The sequence below is a fragment of the Egretta garzetta genome, unplaced genomic scaffold, assembly GCF_000687185.1.
Source record: "Egretta garzetta isolate BGI_Z169 unplaced genomic scaffold, ASM68718v1 scaffold561, whole genome shotgun sequence".
In the NCBI taxonomy this organism is placed as follows: Eukaryota; Metazoa; Chordata; class Aves; order Pelecaniformes; family Ardeidae; genus Egretta; species Egretta garzetta.
In genome coordinates, this window is record NW_009258760.1 from 841528 (window position 1) to 865093 (window position 23566).

The 23566-nt window shown below is 41.5% G+C and overlaps 1 protein-coding gene across 1 annotated transcript in view; it reads left to right on the top strand.

Moving 5' to 3' along the window:
• PLB1 (phospholipase B1) overlaps positions 1-23566 on the top strand; it is an 84544-nt gene that overhangs the window by 56499 nt on the left and 4479 nt on the right. The window contains exons 40-55 of the mRNA XM_009649310.2: positions 533-614; positions 1084-1188; positions 3021-3116; positions 4036-4107; positions 6084-6161; positions 8192-8252; positions 8943-9001; positions 11520-11578; positions 12762-12805; positions 14055-14154; positions 15542-15593; positions 17473-17553; positions 18656-18721; positions 19265-19359; positions 20525-20606; positions 21961-22065. Coding sequence (XP_009647605.2) covers positions 533-614; positions 1084-1188; positions 3021-3116; positions 4036-4107; positions 6084-6161; positions 8192-8252; positions 8943-9001; positions 11520-11578; positions 12762-12805; positions 14055-14154; positions 15542-15593; positions 17473-17553; positions 18656-18721; positions 19265-19359; positions 20525-20606; positions 21961-22065 — 1237 coding nt within the window. The remainder of the gene's footprint in view (positions 1-532; positions 615-1083; positions 1189-3020; positions 3117-4035; positions 4108-6083; positions 6162-8191; positions 8253-8942; positions 9002-11519; positions 11579-12761; positions 12806-14054; positions 14155-15541; positions 15594-17472; positions 17554-18655; positions 18722-19264; positions 19360-20524; positions 20607-21960; positions 22066-23566) is intronic.

Below are 23566 nucleotides of genomic sequence, written 5' to 3' on the forward strand. Positions count from 1 at the left end.
TATTTGCAGAGTACGCAGGTTTCTCCTGTTTCAGAGGCTTTATTGCAATGAGTAATTTGCATTCTTTGCTGACCCTTCAGACAGGGACAAATTCTGTGTCTTGGGAATGCAAAAGGAGTTGTTGATTGGAAAGGTATCAGCTCAGAGGTAATGCAGCCAGTACATTTCCAAGATCTGTTTGCTAGTTCCAGAGGGACTGACATGCACCTCTGTGTAGGCTGCAGGGCCTTTGGATGCCAGGGTGTAATGAATGGGACAAACTATCACAGTGCAGCTTATATCACTTTGATAAACCTGGGGATGAAACCAAACTGATTTAGGGCAGTATCATTCATGTAAAGCAGAAAATAAGACTAAGGGTTGAAATGATGAATGACAGCAAGGACAATAAGACATTTTCAGAGGAACACGACTGTACAGGTTTCCTTGTTCCTCCCATGTCACGAGGGCATTGGGTGGCAAAGGGTGACTTCTGCATTCTTGGATCTCTAACTCTTTCTGTTCCTCTTTTCTCCTCTAACCTCTCCCACAGTTACCTGTGTAGTTGTGTTCTCAAGGGAGAAGAAAACTCACCAAATGTTATAATGGTGAGGGAAGCCACCAGAGCTTACCAGGTATGTTTATCAAGAGTGGTGCCGTTATTTTATTTCCAGTTGATGTGAGCTCGATTACCAAGCAACATATCATAGCAGTATTTTACCCAAATGGGCCCTATGAACTAAGCAGGAGGTAATTTGACGCTATCCAAAACACCATATGACCAAAACAAGGAGCAAAGCTCTTCAGAAAAATTTTGTTTTCTAGTACAGATGGATAGGTGGGAGTTTAGTCACTGAAATCCTGTCCCCCACAGATAGCTGTAGTATCGTCTTCCAGCCTTCTCAGCCACTTTGCAAGGCTTACCTTTTGCCAACATCTGTGACTATTTCAGTTAAGAAGTAAAAGCTTCCTTCTGATTCTTGGGCTCTTGAGAAAAAAGAAAAAAAAAAAAAACCACACAAAAAAAAACCCCCAAAAAAACACTGAAACACGATGCAGAGATGTTGATGGATTATTGGTGATCATTTTTTTTGTTTCTTGCAGCTTGGTGTTCAGAGACTAGTGGAGTCTGGCAGATATGATACTCATGAAAATTTCACAGTGATCATCCAGCCTTTCCTCCAAAATCTCAAGATTCCTCTTGGTCAGGTATGGTGTAAAGACACTGCTACATGCAAAGGAGTAAGTGCAGGTGTCTAAACTTTAGAGACTATATGCAAAATAGTTCCAGCTTATTCTGTGCTTTTCTTACTAGAACTTGTTGCTTTTTGGTATGGTACACCAGATTTCTTCATACAGTTAGCAGTTCATTGTCTCATATATTGTGCTGTCAATATGAATTACTGTTTTGGAAACTTAATCAAAACCCAAATTAAGAGGTTTGTTTGTGTGTGTTCTCAAGGGTACATAAATATTTTTCTGTCAGAAAATATAACATGATTAATAAAAGGCAGAGATACTAAGTTACAATACTTAAAGCAACATAGCTGCATTGCTCGCTGGAGACTACAGTATCACCTCCTCTTCATGTCCCATAACTCATTCTTCTGTGTCTGACAGAAAGAGAAGTTTACATATGATTTGGTGGAAGTAGTTTTATGTAGTGAGCCCTTCTTCCTTTTATTGGCAATTATATTTCACTACTTTGAATGGTAAGTCTCAGTAAACTATAAATCTAGCAAAGGACCCAAACCTTTCCTGAAACTGAAACACCATTTGCTAATTTTCACGTGCATCTACACTTCCTCATCTCACCTCAAACTAATTGCAGATGGGGCAAAACACTGAGCAGGGATTGCTCTGGTATAATTGAACCAGAGTATTCCTGAAAATGCTGACAATAGCTAGTTACAAGTTTGAAAAGTTCAGATGCTGCTACAGAGAACTTTGGAAAATTGGCTGAAAGCTTCCCAGGAAAAACAGGCTTTGATTTTTTTTTTTTTTTTTTTTTTTTGAGGTTTATTTGGGGTTTTGTTGTTGTTGTTGTTGGGGGGTTGTTTTGAAGCTGGTTCCTGTGAAAAGTTATTGCTAGGGGTTTTGCTACTCAGGTAGGGAACACAGAAATAAAAACAGAAGCAGCAAAATATTTCTGAACTCCTTTATACTCTCACAAGTATTAGTTCAGATTTTAAGAAAGCTCAGGATACTGTTTTTTTTGTTCTTATGTCACACAACATTCAGATGTTCCTGAACTAAAAACTCTGCCTCTAAACTTGCCAAACGATCAGATATAGATGCAAATTTTGATAGTAGTCCTCTAATAAGCTAGCCCAAATACACTGAATCAAAACCTGCTCAAGTTTTGAGGAAGGACTGCTCTGACAAAAAAAGATGTTGTTTCAGTCATTGTGACCTAAACTATTTCTTATCATAATACTCACATGAAAGCCAAAATATTTAAATTTCAAAACTCTGTTTCCTTCACATGGTCCAGTATCTGTATTAAAGTACAGCTTTTCTCAGAAAGGAGACTGTACTGGTGTACTCAGTCAGTCTGGCTTCCTTTGCTCGAACACACACTTGCTTCTTGCTCCTTTCAAACTTGCAGAACTGACACAGCTGTGAAAAAGCAGATGGGCTCTCTTCCTTCTGGTAAAGCATCCATAACATGCTTGTTACCATGTACAGCAGAGCCTAGTGGTGCCTTTGGTGCCAGTTCTGATGATGTGCTGGGGAAAGGAACCCATCTTCTTCGCAGAACCTGAACTAGACACATAATTGAAAATAGTAGTTTTGCTACTTCTGGGTGGATCTGCCCTTGGATGCACATAAGCATCTCTAGTTAAGCATTTCTGGTAGCTCATGGACCTGCTGAAGTACAGTTTGTATCACCAGGTAATCATGAGGCTTTCCACACTGGAGCAGCAAGAACAAAGTAGCAGGAACCTCCCATTACTGGCCCTGATTTGGCCTCAGCACCCCCAAATTGGAGCTGTGTGGATTCTTCTGCACTCAGATATCCTTTTTGCTTTTGTTTGTAGGATGGACATCCAGATGTCTCCTACTTTTCACCTGACTGCTTCCATCCAAGCCAGAAAGGCCATTCTCAGCTTGCCAAGGCTCTCTGGAACGCTCTGGTAAGGTTACAGGCTCTGCATATAACGTGGTCTCTACCTAGACCTGACTACCATTAAAATAATCTCCGTAATAAACGTCGCACTGAAGGCCTGGATAACGCTGGACCTTATGTTTGTTTCTTCTTTGCTGGTCAGATACCCTCAAATTTCTGGCACTGCTCTCAGCTTAGAACCTCTCACTTCTTAAAGTGAGTGGAGAGGAGAGGGATGCTGCAAGTACATGATCACAGTCATTCGTGATTTTAGCTGAGCAACTTCAAGTCTACTTCACCCCTTGTCACTAAAGGCAGGACAGTGTTCAATAAGGATGATATTTCTATGAGCTGATGTGGGAAACCACCAAATAAAGAATTGTAACTGCGTATGTCAATTTAAAATGGATTACTTAGAAGTTTGTTTTAAATCCATGTGTTGTGAATGTCTCATTAGGAATAACTTTAATTCAGTTTAGTTTTACTACCTTTGGAAGTACCTCTAATTAATATTTGGTTTAATCTTCTATGCATAAACAGCCTTTTGTTGGAGATGCCATCATGCAGCTTAGCTATAAAAGTTGAGGGACTCAGTGTCTTGTCTTTTATGCAAGTGAAGAGAGTTTACGACCTTGCCTTCTGGCAAAATTCCAAGGTACTTCATGTGCCTGCCAAAATCCTCCAGGAGTTTAAACTGATCCAGTGTAGCTTTCCACTTCCCATTTTAAGCTTCTTTCTAGAGTTGCTATTTTGTTACGTGATTGCCATGTTCTTTTTCTGAGAAGTAGATGCATTTTCAGCCTTGGGTAAATCAAGGTCAGTTAACTACATGCAGCTTTATATAAATTTGAAAGGTATATTTAGATTCTTTTGGATTAAAATTGTTATACAAATGGAAGATGAGACGACATGGTTACAAAATGGGGTTTTTTTGTCTTCCTTTCTAGTTACAGCCTGTAGGCCAGAAAGCTGACACATTCAATTTCATGGATGACATAGTCCTTGACTGTCCAACTCAGGTAAATACATGCACGTTATGGAAGCTGGGTATCAGGAGGCTGTACACGCTTGTGCTTGCTGGAGAGCACAGGGATTGAGTGTGGCTGGAACAAGTTTACTGAAAACTTTTGTTCTCTGCTTACCTCTGAGCGAGCAGGTGCTCTCATATACCTGCTCTGGTATCTCTTAGCCTTTTACTGTGCCATGAATACTGATTGACAACATGCTGATTTGTGTGTTTTCAGTTGTAGCAGAAGTTACGTTTTCTTATGTCTGTGAAGTATAGAGGCAGCTCAAGCAGCAAACAACAGAATACGCTGCATTAACTTTCCCATCAGAATCATAAAATGTTTTGGGTTGGAAGGTACCTTTAGAGGTCCACTAGTCCAAATCCCTGCACTGAGGAGGGACACCTTTAGCTAGGTCAGGTTGCCCAGAGCCCCATCCAACCTGGTCAATGGGGTTTCGGCACCACAGTGGCTCTGAAAAACCCAGTATCTGTTCTCTCTTGAATTAGTGGCAGGTTGGTTTTCCTGGCTTGATCCGTAACAGGGATACTTCAGACTCTTTGGAAGCTGCTTCTACAGTTATAAAACAAGCTGCTGAACTTGCAGTACAGTTGCTAGGTATCAGCACGTGGAAATGACTGCTTCAGTCAGCAATAATTGGCTCCCTTTCTTCAGTAGTTTCAATGAGGAGGCCAAAGAACTGAATGGATCAGGGAGCTGAGATGTTCTCTCAGGTCTGGAGACATTCATGTCATACAGGAGGATTTTGTCCATATCGTGTCCATCCTGTCAGAAATGGAAGATCTGCTGGGTTATCATTAATCAGCGTGTTTCAAAAGTCCTCAGATTCACTTAAATTGATCCTACTTCCTTTTACCCAATAGTCTTTCCAGGCAGCTTAAATTAACTTAGCAACTTCTTTGGTGTCAAATAACATGGATTTTATACTTCTTTCCCTTTGTCTACTCCTATTCAAAGTTGCTGCTTTTCAGAAATAGGGATAGAAAACTTTTATATCCCTTGTAAAGAATATATGGCCATTGTTTTCAGAAATGGTAAGCCCACAGTGCTTTGAAAAAGCCATTGACAGAAGTGCCAGTACCTTTTCCTGCTCAGAAAGCTCTGAGGTAAAGACTATGAAACAGTGCTACAAAGGAATAAATACTTTTTCCCAGGGATTTCACCTTCTCTGTTACTAAAAGGAGTAGTAAATTGTTTCAGATTCTGACACCCACACATTCCGTCTATTGTTCCCACAGTTTCTCACTATATTTTTAAAATCCTACTTCAGGTAGTTATGTCCATGAAAATATGAGGTATGACAGATTGTAAGGGCCCAAAAAGCCAAGGAAAATTATTTGTATTGAGGCAACTTAAAGCAGGATAAAAAGCTGCAAATAAAAGAACAGTGGGTATTCTAATCAATCAGATATGATTTCTGATTTTAGTGCATTATAAAACCTTCTCATGCAGATACTGGAATTGCTCTTAATTGAGATAAGTGGGCAGCCCGGTGAAATTTTTTAGCTTATACAACGTGTGTCTTCCTGAATGCATGTTGCATTAGTAGGGGACAAAAATAACCATGCAATTTATACAGCCTCTCTTTTGAGTGATCCTTTCAATAACCAATCTCTCATGTCCTCCTCTGCTGACACAGGAAGATCTGCCCAGGTTGCTCTAGACAATACATCATGTCTTTTGAAAGGACTAAACATCGAGTCTAAGTAATCTGTGGAAGGTTAGGAGCGGAAAATGTTAAACTGCAATTGGGATCTGGCATATGTCATTTTTGCCATAGGGTGCTAAACACAAATCTTGCTTCTGAATTTTAAGGAAGGAGCATAGTTTCAAAATATGCCAGATTCCCATTTTGCAGATTAGTCAGTTACGTTCTTGGTGATATGATGCCTTGATATCACTTGCTATGGTCTGTGCCATGTGTTTATTGCCTAATTTCTGTTACTTTTGTATTCCTCTTTCTCCAGAACAAACCATTCCTGGGAACGTACAAGAATAACAACCACACATATCCACCCGTGGAGCCCACTAATGAGCCAATAGAGGTAGTTGTTGCATCTTCTGTTGCATTTTAAGCAAACTATGCAGAGCTGTATCTGGTGACTGATCACACATCATCCTGAATTTATAGTTGAGATAAACTATTACCAGTTTTCAGAAAGGGAAGTCTATCTTGCATTGCAATTTTTCCTGTATAAACAAATGTTACACTCTTCCTAAAAGCCAAACAAAATGAATAGTATTAATTGGTGTAATTGTATCAAAACTATGCTCAACAGTAAGTCACCTGGGGTGCATCATTAATTCAGATAGCAAGTTCCTCACAACAGGGAAAAGATAACTTAGAATCCTGAGCCCCCACATGACCTCAGGAAGGTTTACATATTCTCTTCTTGAACTACTGTACTTCCATGAACTCCAGTAAGTCTAACCTGTAGAGGGCAGTCACCTTTACATATTGGATATCTGGCCAGAAACGAAGGAAGCAATAGGAAGCCATTTTCAAGGGGATTCACTTTCCACCATGACAGTCCAGCTACCACAAGGTAGATTAAACAAACTGTAGAAACAAACTTGGTGTAGGACTTGAAGAAACGGGGCAGTAACTTGCTCTTGACAAATGTCTGCAGGCATGCAGACTCCCTGCAAGGGATGCTGTGTTTCGGTGATACAAGTGTGGCTGGAGATGGCAGTCAAAATAGGCTGGGCTAGTTTGGCATACTGAAGGGTCCTCATGCCTAGTCAAATTATGAAAATCACTGTGTGCCTTAAGGGTTTACAAAGAGCAACAGCTGATATTGTTTCAGCAAGCCATAGTTTGCAATATTGAAATGGGATTTCTATCTGTAGAGCTGGAGTCATGCTTTTCATGGGTAATTCTTGCGCTTCCACTGAATCTCAACAGCAAGACCTTTTGAAATGATAGGGTAAAGGAAAGAAACAGTAGAGAGAGTAAAGGAAAAGTTTCCTCTCTGATCTGAAAATAAGACCAGCTGCACTCTGTGGCCTCTGCAACCAGCCTTTAACTGACTGGCTGATAGTAGAGCCTATTACACCATTTTTTACAAGAACAGATGAATTTGTCATGATGTTTTTTAGCATGAATGGTTTTCTGAAGACCACTGGTCTGTGTAGTTTCTCTCTGAATGGTAGAATTGTGCAATTGTAGAACAATTCGGGTTGGAAGGGACCTCAGGAGATCCATAGTCCAACGTCCCTCTCCAAGCAGGGCCGGCTCTTAGGTCAGCATAAGCAGACGCCTTTCCTCTTACAGGGACTGCCTGTTACAACAATTACAATTTTTCCCTCACTACCTTCTTGGCTAATGTTGCTCAGTACCAAAGAGCATGGGTGGCACAGTTATCAGCTGCTTCTGCGGGTGAACCAGGATGTTCTGCAATGTGTGGTTGACTCATTTTCCTCAGCTGGTGGAATAAGTGTAATAGCTATGATATAATCTACAAATGTATGGCAGTCTAGTTATTTAGAGGTTGACAGCTCTTGCTACTGAAACTTTTGAAGCTTCAAAAATTTTTTGAATTTTATATTCAGTGAAAGCAAGACTTTTTTTGGAAGTTTCTAGGAAAAGAATAGGTTTCCAGTGAAGTACATGGGAAATAATAATAATACAATACATTAATATAACCTTAGAACTTTGCAGAGGGTTTTATTGTTGATTTTTGTTTTGTTTGTTTTTACATCTGATGTCTCTTGAGACAGAGCAGGACTTCAAACCTGAAGACCCCACCTTCTAGGTCATGGACAAAATCTCCAGGCTGGAGAGGAGGGGAAAAGATTATCCTCCTTATGGAACTTTGTCATAAGCAATATTTCTAGAAGAAATGTTTTGCCTTTGGAAAAATGTTATGTTTTAGCTAGAAAATGTCACCAAAGCTAACTAATACTTGGACAGCATTCCACAAAGAAGAGGAAAGGACTTTTGAACTATATAGGCACCAACCTAGGATCTATGTCTTAACTTGGTTTTGCCTTTTGCTTTACAATTAAACCATATACGAATTCCATATTATCTTCTAACCATAAGGTGACCCAATTTTGTAACTTGCCATTTCAGAACTGGGGCAGTGACCTGTCATGTTCTGAACAGATGCCATCCAGTCATGTCCCAACATCAGGTAAGAAAGAACTTGTAAGCTAAAATCACAAATAGGAAAGATTTCACCTTTTGTTTTTAAAATGAATAAGATCTTAAAATTGCAAATCCTAGATAGAAAGGAAACAACAAGCTGATAATATTTAGCAGCAAAGGAATAAATTCTGTCTTGCCATACACAAGTTCTACAACACAGCAGATGTGCTCTCTGTGGAAAAGTGTGATCACATTTATCATATATTTACATCATATACAGCAACATGGCAGATTAAAATTGCCTGGGTAGGTTAGTGGCTTTGCAAGTTTGACCTACCTGGTGAGCCTGCTCTGATAAGCAGTGCAGTAGGAGCGCTGTCTGTAGTTGGAAGGCTTTACCAGGAGATTGCTAATGAGAAGTATTATCTATGACCCAAACCTGAAAACCAATTAAAAGAGATTGAATGTATGCATCCTAAACATATCTAATACGTTTTCATTTTTTTTCCTAAGCTGTTTTAAGGTCTATTTATTTCCTTGTTAGATGAGTACACTCTTGCGAGCAAAGGCAAGAAGTTGTGCCTTTTGCCTAGCTGACACAGAACTTGAGGCTCATTCTGCCTAAAAGTCTGTAAAAATACCATCAGGCTGGAACAAAAGACTTGGATTTATTCTGTTAAACAGTATTTTGTGTCAGTTATCAATAAACCTGCTTTTTTCTCCTACATTTTTTTAGTACATGATCTACAACCTGCTGACATCAAAGTCATAGGAGCATTGGGAGATTCCCTGACTGTGAGTATTGCTGTGTTCCCGCGTTTAGAGTGAGAAGAGCAATTGTTGATTTCTACTTAGATGTGGTCATGTCAGGCATCATCAGATAGAAAGCAAATTGCCTTGGCTCGGCAAAGCAAAACCTGTGTCCCTTTGCAAAGAAATAGCCTGAAGGGCTATGAGTGACACTGGCAATTGTGTAATCCAGTAATGAATAATTCAGGCCAGAAAAGAAATGGGATCACATTCTTTATTGCACACAGTTTATTCAGGTGTTTTTGAAAAGGGAAATGTCTGCCTTATAAGAATAGTCTTTTCTGGCATAAAAACGAGAGCAAGCATTTGGCATTTTTCAGGCAATAAGAAATCTTGATGAAAATTCCTATGGAAATAATTGATTGCAGAACAAAGTTCTTCTCACTTGAGATAATTCTGATATTTCTGTATTTCAGAATTTTGCTTTCAGATGTTGCTTTCTGGTTTAGGCATCTTCCAGTTAAAATTCTCATGTATTTCGCACACCAAGAAATGCAAAATTAAAAGAGCAGACACTGATTTTAAAAAAAGGCCCCAGAAAAGAATAGCAGGGAATACTGCAGATCTGCACTGAGGTTTTCTGATTAAAAGTTCCAGAATTACGCAGCACTACAGAATTGTTCTGGCATGGGATGAAAGCAAACATCCGTGTCAACAGTTCCCATGAATTTTGACTCCTGAGTGAAACCATTGCTCATTCTAGCAGCTTCAGCTCTCATAGAGTTCAGAGGGAATTGAGAGGACTGAAGCCCTTAAATGATCAGGCTTATCTATAGGCAGGTGTGCATGTCTTCACCTCCTCATTAGCTCTGAAACTGATTTTGCTTGACCTGATGTAATCCTGGCTTTTTCCCCCCACTGAGCTTTGAGCTTTTCTTAGAAGACCTCAGTAATGACCCTGCAAGTCTCCCTCCTATCCATTGCCATGACTCTGAAAATTAATTGCTTGATTTCCTCCGCCACATGTAGTGCTAGACATGTGCGCTTAGCACACATATTTTGGGTTTTTTTAGAAAAAAAAAATTAATTCTTTTCATACATAAAATGTCTGAGAGCCCTAGTCATAAGGGCCAGACTGTGATCCTTGAGGTTGCTGTCTCAAGAGCTGAGCAAGACCATTTTCTTACCCCATTATTCATGCAGTTCCTATTAGTTGCCATTGCCACAGCAAGATATGACTGGGGGTTTTATTAAGGGGTTTATTGCTGGTGGGGGCAAAAAAATGACAGATGTGTTTCTCTTGCATGCATATGCACACACCCTCACAAGCACACCCACAAAGTACGGTACAGTCAGCAGCAGTGCATGCTTTGTGCTGCCTAACCATCCCTGGCACAGAGGGACTGCAGCAGCAAAGACCTGCGTTGGTCCACCAAAGCATTGATTTTCCTTCTGGTATTTCCCACAAGAGCCTTGAATGCATTCCGTGTTTATGGCTGAATTCATACCATAGCTTTTTAAAGAATACAAGGTTAAGTGAAAACACAAAGAAACTATAAAGCTGCAGAAGAACCCATTTTCATTATTGTTGTCCTGAATGCAAGTCAGTGTGCTCACCTTGCAAGAGGTCTGTCCCAGTCCTGTGAGGTACTCAAATTCATCACAGACTTCTTTGTTCTGATGGCTTTATTTAGTTATTTAAAAAAATATATTGAAGTTCACACTGCAGTAAGGCTGTTCTCAGCCTTGATGCAGTCAGCGATTAGTGGAACATTGAGGGATTTAGTCATGTCACTGACTAGAAAGCATCTCTTCTGACTTCGTAGTACCAATGCACAGTGAAAGCAGTAGATATGCCAATGTGCTTCTCTGTATTGGCAAAAAAAATCCTGCCTACATCTCATCAAGTCTATGTGTTAGACTAGCAGACCAGATCCACCAGAGAAAAAGTGGACTTTACACCAAAGATTAGTTTTCTTGGCAGATTAAAAAGCAGCTTCTCTACCGATTTATTTGCAGCTAAAACAGGCTGGGAATTTTTCATCAGTGGTTTGTTGGGTTTTTTTCTCTCCCTGGATTATTAAGCCTCTCAAAATCAGTTTTCTTTGGGAAATGCCAGGATGAAGCATTTTCCAATCAGAAAAATCCAAACAAATACAAAGCTGTTGATGTTAATCTGGGTCCCACTGGGTTGCTTCCTAAAACAATATTAGAGTAGTAGTTCTAAAGCCTTATGTCCCCAACCTTACAGTCTGATGCCCTCTGGCTGGACTGTGTCTCCTCTGATGTTCCATGGTCTACCATCTAGATGAGCTGCTTTTGTATATGAAGAGAAGCCCATGAATTTGAAGCATAGGAGTTGCAGGGCTGCCCAGAGGCCAGTGTGTAGTGGTGAATAAGGACATGGACCATTTATGCTAAAACTGGGATATTGCAAAAGCTTGGCTGGATGTAGAGTTACCAAAATGCTTTGGCACTTTCAAATCATGGAGTCTGTCTTACCTAAACTTGTAGCATTTTTTTCTTCTAGTATTTTATAAATTATTCTTTCCATCTTTTCCAGACTGCTGTAGGAGCCAAAACAAATGACCTGCAAACAGACTGGAGGGGTCTTTCCTGGAGGTGAAAATGCTCATTTTTCTCTTTCCGACAGTTAAAAATGTGGGTCACCTGGTTGTGTAGTTACACACTTAAGTATATATGCAGGGGTAGGATGTATTGCTGGGTAACGATTGGAGGAGTCAGGACTGGAAGAAAAAGGGAGCGATGCTTGGTGGGGTGGGGTGTTTGGTTTTGTGGTGGGTTTGTTGCTTTTTTCTTTTTTTTTTTTTTTTTTTTTTTAACCAGACCTGATTGCTACAAGCATGGACCTCTGTGTCTGACAGTACCAGATTATTAATATGAATGAATTCTTCAGCCTTCTGCTAGTCTCTCTGGAGTTTATTCAAAATACTGCTGGTGCTGTGATTATCTAATGTAGTGTCTGATGCTAGAGAGCCTGAGTGACTGTGGATTGGCATGAACACGGTGACAGCACTGCATTGCATGCGTATTCAGTGAACACGTCCCAAACATCTTTGCTATTGCAAAGTGGACAAAGACAATACATGTCAGAGTGGGTGTGAATCTCAATATCCATGCTAGAAGGAAACTGCCTGATTCATAGGGGCAGAAGTGTGTGCACATGTATACGTTCTTGTTGATCACATTGATAAGCGTGTGCGCATGTATATGTTCTTCATTCTTTCTTCCCCCCTTGTATGTATCTGCAGGCATAGATGTCTTCGGAGGGGCAGACAGAAGTGGTATAAGAATGTATTGGCTATGCATGCAGACAAGTTTTGAATGGTAGAGGCAGAGGCTGTTTTCATAATCAACATTGCAGAATCCCAGACAGGTGGTTAATGAGCATTTAATGCAATCTCTCGTCCATGCATAACTGCACACAAATGTAGTTTCAGCAAGGTCATGTGGAGCAACTTTGCTGAGGAAATATGCCTTTCTGTGATGGGCAGCCCAGCAGGTTTATATGAAAAATCAGTCCTCCCAGTATTCTCTATTCCTAGCCTGAAGGCACAGCTTCTGCCTTAGCTGATGCCCTGATTGATTTAATGTGAAATCTCCTTTCAGTACTTTCCCTGAATTCTTGTGGTTTATCTTCTTAGTCCTGTTTGAGGTTAGTTTTTTTGTTTTGTTTTGGTTTGGTTTTTTGTCTTCCTGGGCTGCTACACAAACATACGGTGACAATAAGACAGATGGTTGCAGGATTAACCCTGCTTGGTGATTTTGTTCTTTCCCTTTGTAGTATTGGAGGTGATGGGACCCTGGAGACCCAGACTACTTTACCCAGTGAGTATCCTGGAAAATCAATCGAGAAAAGCAAAAGGCGAGTATTATTCTGAAAGTAGTCTAAGTGGATGCTCAGAAACATCTGGAAATGGTCAAGCTTTCCTTGCAAATGGTGGGGGATGCCCATCTATTGTAGATATGAGCAGTTCATGTGAGTCACAGCGGAAACCCAGACTGACCTGACTAGCTGTAAAGTTGATTCAGCCCCTCCACATCACAGGACCTGCATGTGATTGCGTCGTCCTTTTGACAAAAATGATTAGGAGTAAATGTGCTAAAGGTGACAGTTCATGGCAGACCTGCTCCTCCCTTATTTAATTTTGTGCTTTCCAGTGACTGACTGTAATGGCTGTGGGCAAATGCAGGGTTATGAAACAATTATCAGTCTCTCTAAAGAGGGTTGTTGACAAGGTTTTCGTTTCTCCTGATGATTTCAAGTTGCTACATTGCCCTGAAAAAAAAAAAATCTAAAAATACTATAAATTTCTTCTCCTAGTGTTCTGTGTAATCAGTCCCTGTAGTTGCCATAGAAACCATTAAGTGGTCAGTGTGACCGTAAATTGGAGGGGACATGGTTCACAATGGTTCATCTATTTGTATGTGATCCACACTGTGGAGCAGTTTGACAATACCTGACATTGTTGGTAATAAAATCTGATATGCTTTGTCTTGTACCACGCACATTGCTGTGTTTAAAGAAAAATAGAAGCTGCGTTCCATTTAAGCATTATAAATGAGACTCTATAAAGAGGTTTCAGACAGCATGACAGACACAGTAACAATAACAGTTTTCAGATATCACGCTTCCCTGCTGAGGGTTTCGGTGAAATCCAGAAATGTGAATAAAATTCACTTTGCTACAATAAATATTATTATCTTGATGGGTAGTTGGAGGAGTGGGAGGTAGAGGGCTATATTCAGAGCACCTGCTCCTGGTACGTGAGGGAAAGTAACCGTGCTTACTCTGGCACTCAAATTCAAGACTAGTGAGTTGCCTGCGACCTGTGCATCTCTTGGGCTGCCAGACCCTGGCTCCTCAAGGCCATGGAGAGAAATCGTTACAGTGCTGAAGTCTGGACAGTAACTAGAGTCTCCAAGGCAGGTGTGTCTGTAGCTTCTCTAAGGTCACAGTGAGTGAGGGGAAAATCCAGGTCCATATTCTCACCACTCAATTGATTTGTGCTTCTGTGGGAGGCAACGCTGCCAGTTGTACTGTGGATGGTTAAACACTGTGTTTTCTCTTTTTAAGATATCTTGAAAAAATTCAATCCGAACCTCTTTGGCTTTTCCACTGGCAGCTCTAAGGAAACAGCTGGGTTCAACGTTGCAGAGAGAGGCACCACAGCACGGTAAGCACAATCGCAACTGAGAAAGGGCAAAGGGGTGAGAACTGATGGACTTGCAGATTATCTTTGAACCGCATGGAAAGTTTGAGTTAATACTGATGACCTAGTTGCTTCTGTGATCTGATGGTTTTAACAATTTTTTTTTTTAAAATTCAGTATTTGGGGGATTTATTTGTATATTTTTCTACATTAGGGACAGAGAGAAACTCTTTCTTCATTTGACCTCTGCCCAGAATTTCCTAGCCAATGTCTTGGTTATGCTTCTTATTCCACCAGTACCTTTTTGTGCTCAGCTTTCACCATGCAGGTCCCTGATTCACCATCAGGCCATGTCTGTAATGAGAAAAAAATCATGAGCATCTCTCATCTATTCCTTGATTTCTGGGAAACATGCCTCAAACTAACAAATAGAAGCCCACTGATACCCTAATGGCATTAAAAGCTATCTGTGTTTGCAGTGCAAAGAAAAAGAACAGAATGAGCAGCTGGGAATTAAGTCCTTCCTCCTCCTGAAGAAAAACTCTACTAGTCTGTTAAGAACCAAAATGTGTAAGAGTTTGCATTGCATATGCTGTGCCTGCTCTATGGATACTCATGGAATTTGCTTCCAAGACTTTCTGTGACACCTTTAACAGTCATTCAATTTACTGCAAGAGAGTTTCAGGATAGCTAGCGAAGCCTGTGTAGGTACTAAATACTTTATGGGTGCCCTGAGCAAAGAGTCAGGGCAATCAGTATGGCTGTGGGAGTGCAAATCATGTCACTGCATTTGTGTAGGTGCTGGAGAGAGGCGAGGCTGATGAGCTCAAGCAGAGTCTCATGCTAGTATGTCAGAAGCTCAAGCTTCCAGCTGGTGTCTCAGCATGGTTTGTGCTTCACTCCATGGATGTTGCATCCTGCCCAGAGCTGGACTGGGACTCTCCAGCTGGGCAGTTCCACAGTGTAAGCAATATCTTCCTGCCATAAGGCAAGCCATAGGAATGTAAGGCCAGATCAGGAAGGCTGGTTAGGTGCCCAGCTTCTGTGTAAGCACAAAACTCCCCAACTAGATTTCAAAGGGAGTTGTGCAACTAAATGTCTCTGTGCATCTGGGCATTAGTGGTTTTCTCCAAACAAAATGCACTTAAGCCAACTCTGAGATGGGAAGAATTCATCCCAGTTGCCTGCCACATGGCAGCCATCCTAGCTGGAGCCCTTTCAGATCAGATTATTCACTTGTGAAGCTGCTGCTGCTCTTGGTCCTTCTGTGTTTGCTTGTCCTTTTGAGGCATCACTTCCCTTGTGCTGACTTCTGCTGATCCTAAGATTCCCCAAAATGAGGAGTGGGAGATCAAGACGATGATGTGCTTTCAGAGCATGCATCTAAAATGCTTCTGTCTTCTCTCTACAGCAATATGTCAGCCCAAGCACGTGATTTAGTGGCGCTAATGCGAAGCAGCTCGGTAAGTGGAACTTGAGCCACCCCTCAGTGCTCCTGTGGTCTCTGGGAGATGACTAATTGATGGGATGTTTGAGTAGTGAAGAGTGCTCTATTGGTGGAAGAAAAGTCAGTGTCCTTGTCTCTGGTGTGCTTTCCAAAATGAATGTGCCAGGGATTAACCTTTAGGAGATGGTAATTTACCTATACAAATCCATGCAGGTAAGGTGCAAACACACAAGGCAGAGACTAATGTACGCTGCAGTGTGGCCAGGAGTTGTAACAATGGTAGTGAGGAAGAGGAGAGATCTGAAGGCTCTGGGGAGATCACAGGACTACTTGGTTGAACAGCAGCATTCAAAGTGGAGGGTGTAAAGGCTGAGTGTAAAATCACTGGAGCAGGCACCTGGTGACCAACATGAATCACACTATATTCACTCTTGGGTCTGGGAAATGGCAATACTGGGAAGGGGGACAACTGAAGTCTTCCCAGGAGATTAGGCCTTCTGAAACTCTGGGTCTGAACAGGCAAGTGATTAACCAGTGGCCAGAAGCCTCAGGGCTGGGTGAATCCCTGTCATGTCAGAGTTCTTAGGGAATTAGTAGGGGATTTAGCATTGTGGACCAGCCTGCTGTGCCAGATCCACTGAGGGCTACAAAGGGTACCAAAAGGGCAACTTGCTTTTAATTCAGTGGCTGCTGCTGAAGTCTGGGGTGGGGGGAGGAAATCTGGGAGAAAACCAAAGCTGCTCCAAGTGTTTGCTGAACTTGAGCGAATGACAGTCTGGGTGTGAGTTGTTGGTTCAGGGAGAGCACCCTGTAAGGGAATGGGAGTGCCTGGTGCTCCTTGGCTCAGGATGAATGGGAAAGGAAGGTACTGAATAAGCAGGATTTATCAAAGCATGTGTCTCTCTGTGCCAGCACTCCTGATAAATTCTGCATGCTAGTCCCACTGTCAGTTACTCTGCTTTACTGATTGTTTGGCAGAGGGAAGGGAGCTGGCATGGCTCTTCAATAAAATAGTACGTGGCTCTAGAGCTTTGTTTTTATACACTGCTTTTTATGCATCTTTAAAAAAGGGGAGGGGGGAAGGCCCTGCCAAGCTTTGCCTCTTCATGACAGGCTTTCCGAGCAAAGTGCTGGTTAAGGAGGAGAATTCAGGCCTGTGGGTGATTCCCAGGCCCTTCCTCTATTTGTGGGATCCTTTCGCAGATGTTTGTTATGTAAATGCACCACACTAAAAATAGTTGCCTTTGATTCCTTTCTTTGTACTGAACGTTACAAAATGTTTTGATGAGATCCAGCTCTCAGCAGTGCCTATTGTTAGCCTGCAGTGACGCGGATGCTGCAGCTGCCCTTATATGAGCTCAGTGAAGTCACCAGCCTCCTGGACTCTTCTATTTTAATCCAGCTGTCTGTTCCCTGGGGCGCCCCTTGCCCCTCCTGGCCGCGGGGTAATACTTGCCCAGCTGGCAGGGATCCCCAGCAGCTCCAGCTCCAATGCTCCATGAGTCACTCCAGCACCCACTCCCACATCCCTGCATCCCCACACTGCTGGCAGTGTTGAGCCACAGCTGGCAAATCTCTCCTGTCCCTCCCTGTCCTGAAGCTAACATTCATTTAGGCACGCTTGCTGCCACAGGCACGCTTCTGCGCTCGGCTACCCTAACAGATCTTGTCTGCTGAAGGGGATTTCCTTACGAAAGCCAAGGTGAATTACAGGTAGACTAGCAGTTCACATTTTCCCCCTGGACAGATGATTTTCTTCTGCTGTCTTAACTCAGCATGCCTCCCTTCTCTGTTCTGCCATGCTGTCTGTGGCCCGTTTTAGCCCCATTTGTGACTGTTACCTCTGCATGCCTAAGCAATAGATACTGCAATCTGTTTATTTTATGTGCCACTAGAAAATTAATTTCCAAGAAGATTGGAAGCTGATCACTATCCTCATTGGAGGCAACGACCTATGCCAGTACTGCTTGGACAAGGTTTGTATCTCTGAATTAGGCATGCTCATCCAGGCACTTGGCAAAGTGACCAGCCCTGGAAATTTAACCTTTCTCTCCCTCAGCGAGCCAAAGCTCCTCTTTGTTCAAAAAGCACTTAGAAGCCCTGTTTCTTTCATCTCTATTGTATCAGAAACAAGTGCACAGCTTTTAATATTGGTGCACTGTAGCTCTGGGGTAATGCATTATTTAAGAACCAGCAACCTGTCCCATATTGAACAAAACACCAAGGATAAACTGAAGAGCTCTCCCAGCTTAACTGGACAAAGCAATCAAGACAGCGTGGTGGCTTAGGCGTGTTGTTATGGGGACACAAGTGAAGTGTTATTCTGGAAAGCGTCTCTGCGCAATAATTACTGAGGATGCCCGATTCTTGCTTCAATGACACCAAAAGAAATAACGTCAGTTTATAGTGACAAAGATGTCCTTTATCTAGCTATCAGTGGTCACCCCCTTTGAAAAGGTTCCTGTGGCATACACTGGGGGTCTGGACCCCAGCTCATAGAAATGACCGGGGACTGTTCTCTCAGTTTTGCTGCTGCCTGGAGCCTTTGTCCCCACAGCTGCACCCACTGCTTTTGCCCCCACTGCAGTCACAAAGTCATTTTGCCTATGGGTTTTGTGGGGCCTGACTGCCTCCACATCAATTTCCCCAGATTGGCAATTTTTAAAAAAAAAAAAAAAAAATTGCTCTATTAATAAGGCAAATTAGTCTGGTCTGGGTCCTGTAGAAGACAACATGAAATCCAAAGATGTGATTTATGTAGTCATTCATCAGGTAAAGACTCTGCCAAGAACTATTATATACCTCAGGATTTTCTACAGAGATTAAGGGAATATATTAGTGACACAGAAGCACAAGCACTGTATAACCTTTGCATGTGTGGCAATAAACCTCTTGATCGGAAAATATATCTGCCAACAAAGGCAAAAAAGAGTGTTGAGTCAGTATATCTTCTCATGGCCTGCCTTGCAGCTAGAGAGTCTATGGACTCCTTTGCTCAGGCGAAACAGTTGAACTTCTTGGTTCCTGAAAGACTGATCCAATTTATTCTTTTTTTTTTTTTTTTTTAAAATCACACAGGAAACCTATTCAGTGCAAAAGTATGTAAAGCACCTTCAGGACACTCTGGATATTTTTTATGAGGAGGTAAGCTTTTAAGATACCCTATCAAGCTATGTTCCTAGCAAGCACGCTGATGTTTTTGTCACCTCTGATAGACTGTCAGTGATTATGTTTCATACAAGGTCATCTTCCAAATAGCTGGAGTCAGACTGCTCCTCAGCACTGCATTTCAACAACTGTATTGGATAATGCCCTGAGAAAGTGGGCTTATAGTTCCAGGAAAACTGTGTTTCACAGTATTTTTGCTGTGGACCAAACATAGCACGACCCTACTGCCAGTTTTGATGGCTAAACCAACTCTGCAAAGTTTCATTTATGCTAGAGAAAATGGAAATGCCCCAGGGAGTGAAGCAGCATTTCAGCTAGCTTGTACTAGCTGCCGGGACTTTTCTGGCTGACATCCACTGTACGTCTCCCTTCCCTTTATACATAATCCTCGCACATGCCATTGGTTGCAGTCAGTGCAGTTTGTGCTGACTCCCTGACCTACGGATGGCACTTCTTTCTCACTTTGTAGAGGTATCATGTTCTGTGATTTGGTATGTCTGGTTATTATAATCCCCACAGCTCCCAAGAGTCTTTGTCAACATGGTGGAGATACTAGAGATATCTGGACTGCGTCAGATTGCAGCAAGCTCTTCGAGGTGTGCTTTGATAGCAAAGTAAGTGAGCAAAACGGGTCTTTGCCTTTAAAGTGCTACTTTTTTGGATCAATCTAAATTGCTTCTACAAAAGGACAGCCACACCGAGCTTTCTAAGCTACTTTCATTGCTGCCTTTACTTGATGCACTAGTTCCCATCAACTTTCTACTATTTCTTCCAATACTTCAGCTAAAAGGCATGCACCTGTAGATAGCAGAGTCATCTCAGCTCTAAGGTAGCATGTCACAGCACAAGTCACCATATAATTGCTGTGCAACTGAACTTCAAAGCCTTGTTTGCCCAGCCATTCACTGCTCAGCAGGGCAGGCCGACATCCCTGATGCCTCTCCTCTTATTCAGTGCTGCGTCACCTACGGTGCAGGCTGGGCTGCAGAGAGCAGAGTGCACAGCCAGGAACAGCTTTTCACACCTAACAGAGGAGACCAAAGTCCTAACTCAAAGAAGACTGAGGGACTTGTTTTAGAATGCAGCAGTGCCTTTACAGGAGTCAGTGTAGACATGAAAAGGCTCTTTAGTCTAGTGGAGAAAGGTGTAACAAAGACCGGTGGTTGGAAGCTGATGTCTAATGAATTCAAATTAAGTTAGGCACAGATTTTTAATAATAGAAGCGATTAACTACTGGAACACACTAGAATGGAAAATAGTGAATTGACTGCATTGCTTGATGTCTTCATATTCATTTCATGCACATTCTTAGAGGATGCATTTCAGTGAAGGACAAGTTTATTACCTCTTGATATGGGGATAATGGAATGAAACACAGTGGTCTGAGGAGTCAGACTATATGAAGAATTTGTCTTTTCTATCTTTAAACCCCCAGATTTCTGAAACTCTGCTGTAAGCCTATATGTAGGTTTTTAAAATTCTAACATATGTGATTTCCTGCTAACGTATGGCATACTAAACAGCTTTGTGTCTGACTCAGAGTTGTGGATCCTGCAGCTCTTACTGGCTGTGACAGGCATTTGCTTTGAAAACTAAGTCAATAGGGATTCTTTTTTTTTTCTGAAGTATCTGTCCACCACTAAGCCAACGAGGTGGCTCTGCTCCTGCATGTGAGCTGCCAGCACCTACCCTGAGCTTCTTGAAGCAGACACACATTGCTGAAGAACTGCATAGGCTATTCCAGGTTGGCTTTTAATTCTAGTATTTCTTTTGTTGAAGGAATATGTGCCCATGTTTCTTAAACCCAGAGGAAAACACTTCTGAACTACAAGAAATCATGAGAGTTAACAGAGATTTTCAGGTAATACCTTGATTCTGTAACTGGTCATCTTCACTTGTGTCTCTCTTTATAATGCTTTCCCGTCCTCTCATGCAGGATGGAGAGGGATGATTGGGAAACAGCCTGACTACAATCTAACTGAACCCCTACCTGTGAACCAGTTAGCAGCAGTGCAAGTCTTTCCATGCTGCCTTATAATTTGACCTCGGTTCTGAGCTGGAGGCAGATTGAGACTGGTTCTGTTTCCAGTTGCTATTTCAACAGCTGAAAAGGAGTTATTGGCGATGGCTGTTTTGTTGATATGTGTTTGTCCATTATGAATCCAGTTAACAGTTCACATGAATTAACATGTCACTGCAAGGGTGACAAATTACCTTGCACCAGCTGTTTTGTGGTAACTCTTAGCAGAGAAAGTGAACTAAACCAGCCTGGTATTCCTTTCTTTTTGCTGTGGGCTGAGAGTGTGCACACAGATAGCTTACAATGGGTCAGCTTGCTATCTGAGAGTAACTTTTCATAGCCTCAGGCGTAAGATTGACTCAAATATAACAAGGGCTATAAATAGCTATTGGAGCAGAAGGTTTTTTTCATCATTATTCCTATGAACACAGGAATTGCTGTATCAATTCACATTATGTTCTCCAGTCCTCCATTCTGGCTCTGGCAGTGGATGTTGCCCAATGAATCTGACAATGCTCAAAAAATCCATCTTGGAAAATACTTGTATAAACCTATCCAGGTTTTTTGGTTTTTTTCTTAACTAAGGAAGCGGGGTTAGGAATATTTTGAGATACGACCAGGAGCATTAGAATTTATATCCATAAGCTGGCAAGTAATAGTGAGAAGTTTTTATTATCTGTGTGAATGTCTATTGCCATAGTTTTCAAAAGTGGCAGGTGATTTTTCAGTGCTTAAGTTTTATTTTACTTCAAGCACACCTTTCTGAAAAATCAAGTGCAGCACACTTCAGTCTCAAATTGGCCTTCTGGACTCATTTTTCACTTTTAAAAATTTTGGCCTTACGCTTTTTTTAAAATTCTCTGTAAATTTTAATCTCGTTGCGATTGTGCAGCACTGATTTCTATACGTAAGGTACGAACTACCTTTTTTTTTTTTTTTTTTTTTTAAATTGAGCAACTTTACATTTCAAATTAACTTAGCCTCTGTGCATTTTCCTCATAAAAATGTCTTCATGAACCCAATTATTTTCTTAGCTGTTCTCTGGCCTGCTTTAAACTCTTCAGCTGGATTTATACTAATAATCTATTGCTTCCTACATTGAAAGAAGTATAATATGCATGGTTTTGATAGCTGACAAATGTTAGATGAACCTTCTAAATAACTTTGCTGTTTCCAACCATGCAACTCCATACAGGCTGAAGCCTTACAGCTGATCAACAGCGGTCGGTACGAGCAGCGCGAGGACTTTGCGGTTGTCATGCAGCCATTTTTCCGAAACACCTTGTTGCCCCTGGATAGCGTGAGTCCTGTTTTTCTTTCCCATTACACAAGGACCAGCACCTCGATTTCCCTAAATCAGTAAGATCCATCTTTTAAAAATTTTGGCCTTACGCTTTTTTTAAAATTCTCTGTAAATTTTAATCTCGTTGCGATTGTGCAGCACTGATTTCTATACGTAGGGTACGAACTTCTTTTTTTTTTTTTTTTTTTTAAATTGAGCAACTTTACATTTCAAATTAACTTAGCCTCTGTGCATTTTCCTCATAAAAATGTCTTCATGAACCCAATTATTTTCTTAGCTGTTCTCTGGCCTGCTTTAAACTCTTCAGCTGGATTTATACTAATAATCTATTGCTTCCTACATTGAAAGAAGTATAATATGCATGGTTTTGATAGCTGACAAATGTTAGATGAACCTTCTAAATAACTTTGCTGTTTCCAACCATGCAACTCCATACAGGCTGAAGCCTTACAGCTGATCAACAGCGGTCGGTACGAGCAGCGCGAGGACTTTGCGGTTGTCATGCAGCCATTTTTCCGAAACACCTTGTTGCCCCTGGATAGCGTGAGTCCTGTTTTTCTTTCCCATTACACAAGGACCAGCACCTCGATTTCCCTAAATCAGTAAGATCCATGCCACAAGGACTGTGTTCTCTTCTCTTTGCACAGTCTAGTGGCAGAGGGTGGTACCTGCAATTAAGAGTGACAGAGAAGAAAGGAAAGACTGCTGCCTGTGAAGCAAAATGACTTTAGGAAACAATTCATAGTGTGTGCACACTAAACCTAGGCACCCTCTGGCTTCCTCTAAACTGCACGTTGCTTCCCCTGTTGGGGGCTTTTGTGGTATTCACCACAATTTTCCTTCTGATCTAGGTTATGGAATATATTCAGGTTTCCTTCATATGGGACCAGCACTTGCATGCCTGGCTCTTCCCATCCTGGAAATGGGAAGCAGCCTTTGAAGCCAAAACTGGTTCTCCTCCTTTTCTCCAGCCTTAGCATTATGTATGTTGTGTAATTAGGGATTCAAATATTTCACATGAATTCTGGTCAAAACCACCCAGATTTGCATAATACTGATCCTTTTGTAATATCAAGCCTTCAATATAAGCCTTCAAGTCCAAAGAATGGTCACCATACAGGTGGTGATGAGGAAAAGTCTCTATCAGAGAGACATTTGCCACAGCTGGATAAACCCACAATTTTTAATGTTGCCTGAAATTCAGCACAAATTTCAAGACCTGAAAGGCTATTAATTCTGAGTTATGGAAGTTTAACAAGCAAGAATAAGCAGTTTTGTATCAGTTCTGTACAAGGTGGAGTGTGGGTCAATGGCAGTGTCCATGTAAGAGCTGTGACTGTTGGTTTAATGATAAGTTTAGATTTATGAAAATTGTTGTGTGAAGTTGAGCAGGATGCATTACACAGAAGGTCTCAAGATGCAGTAATCAGCCCACACTTAGGAGTACCTAAGTTTATTTGCAGTGTCAAAATATGAGCATATTGCCTTTAGATACCAA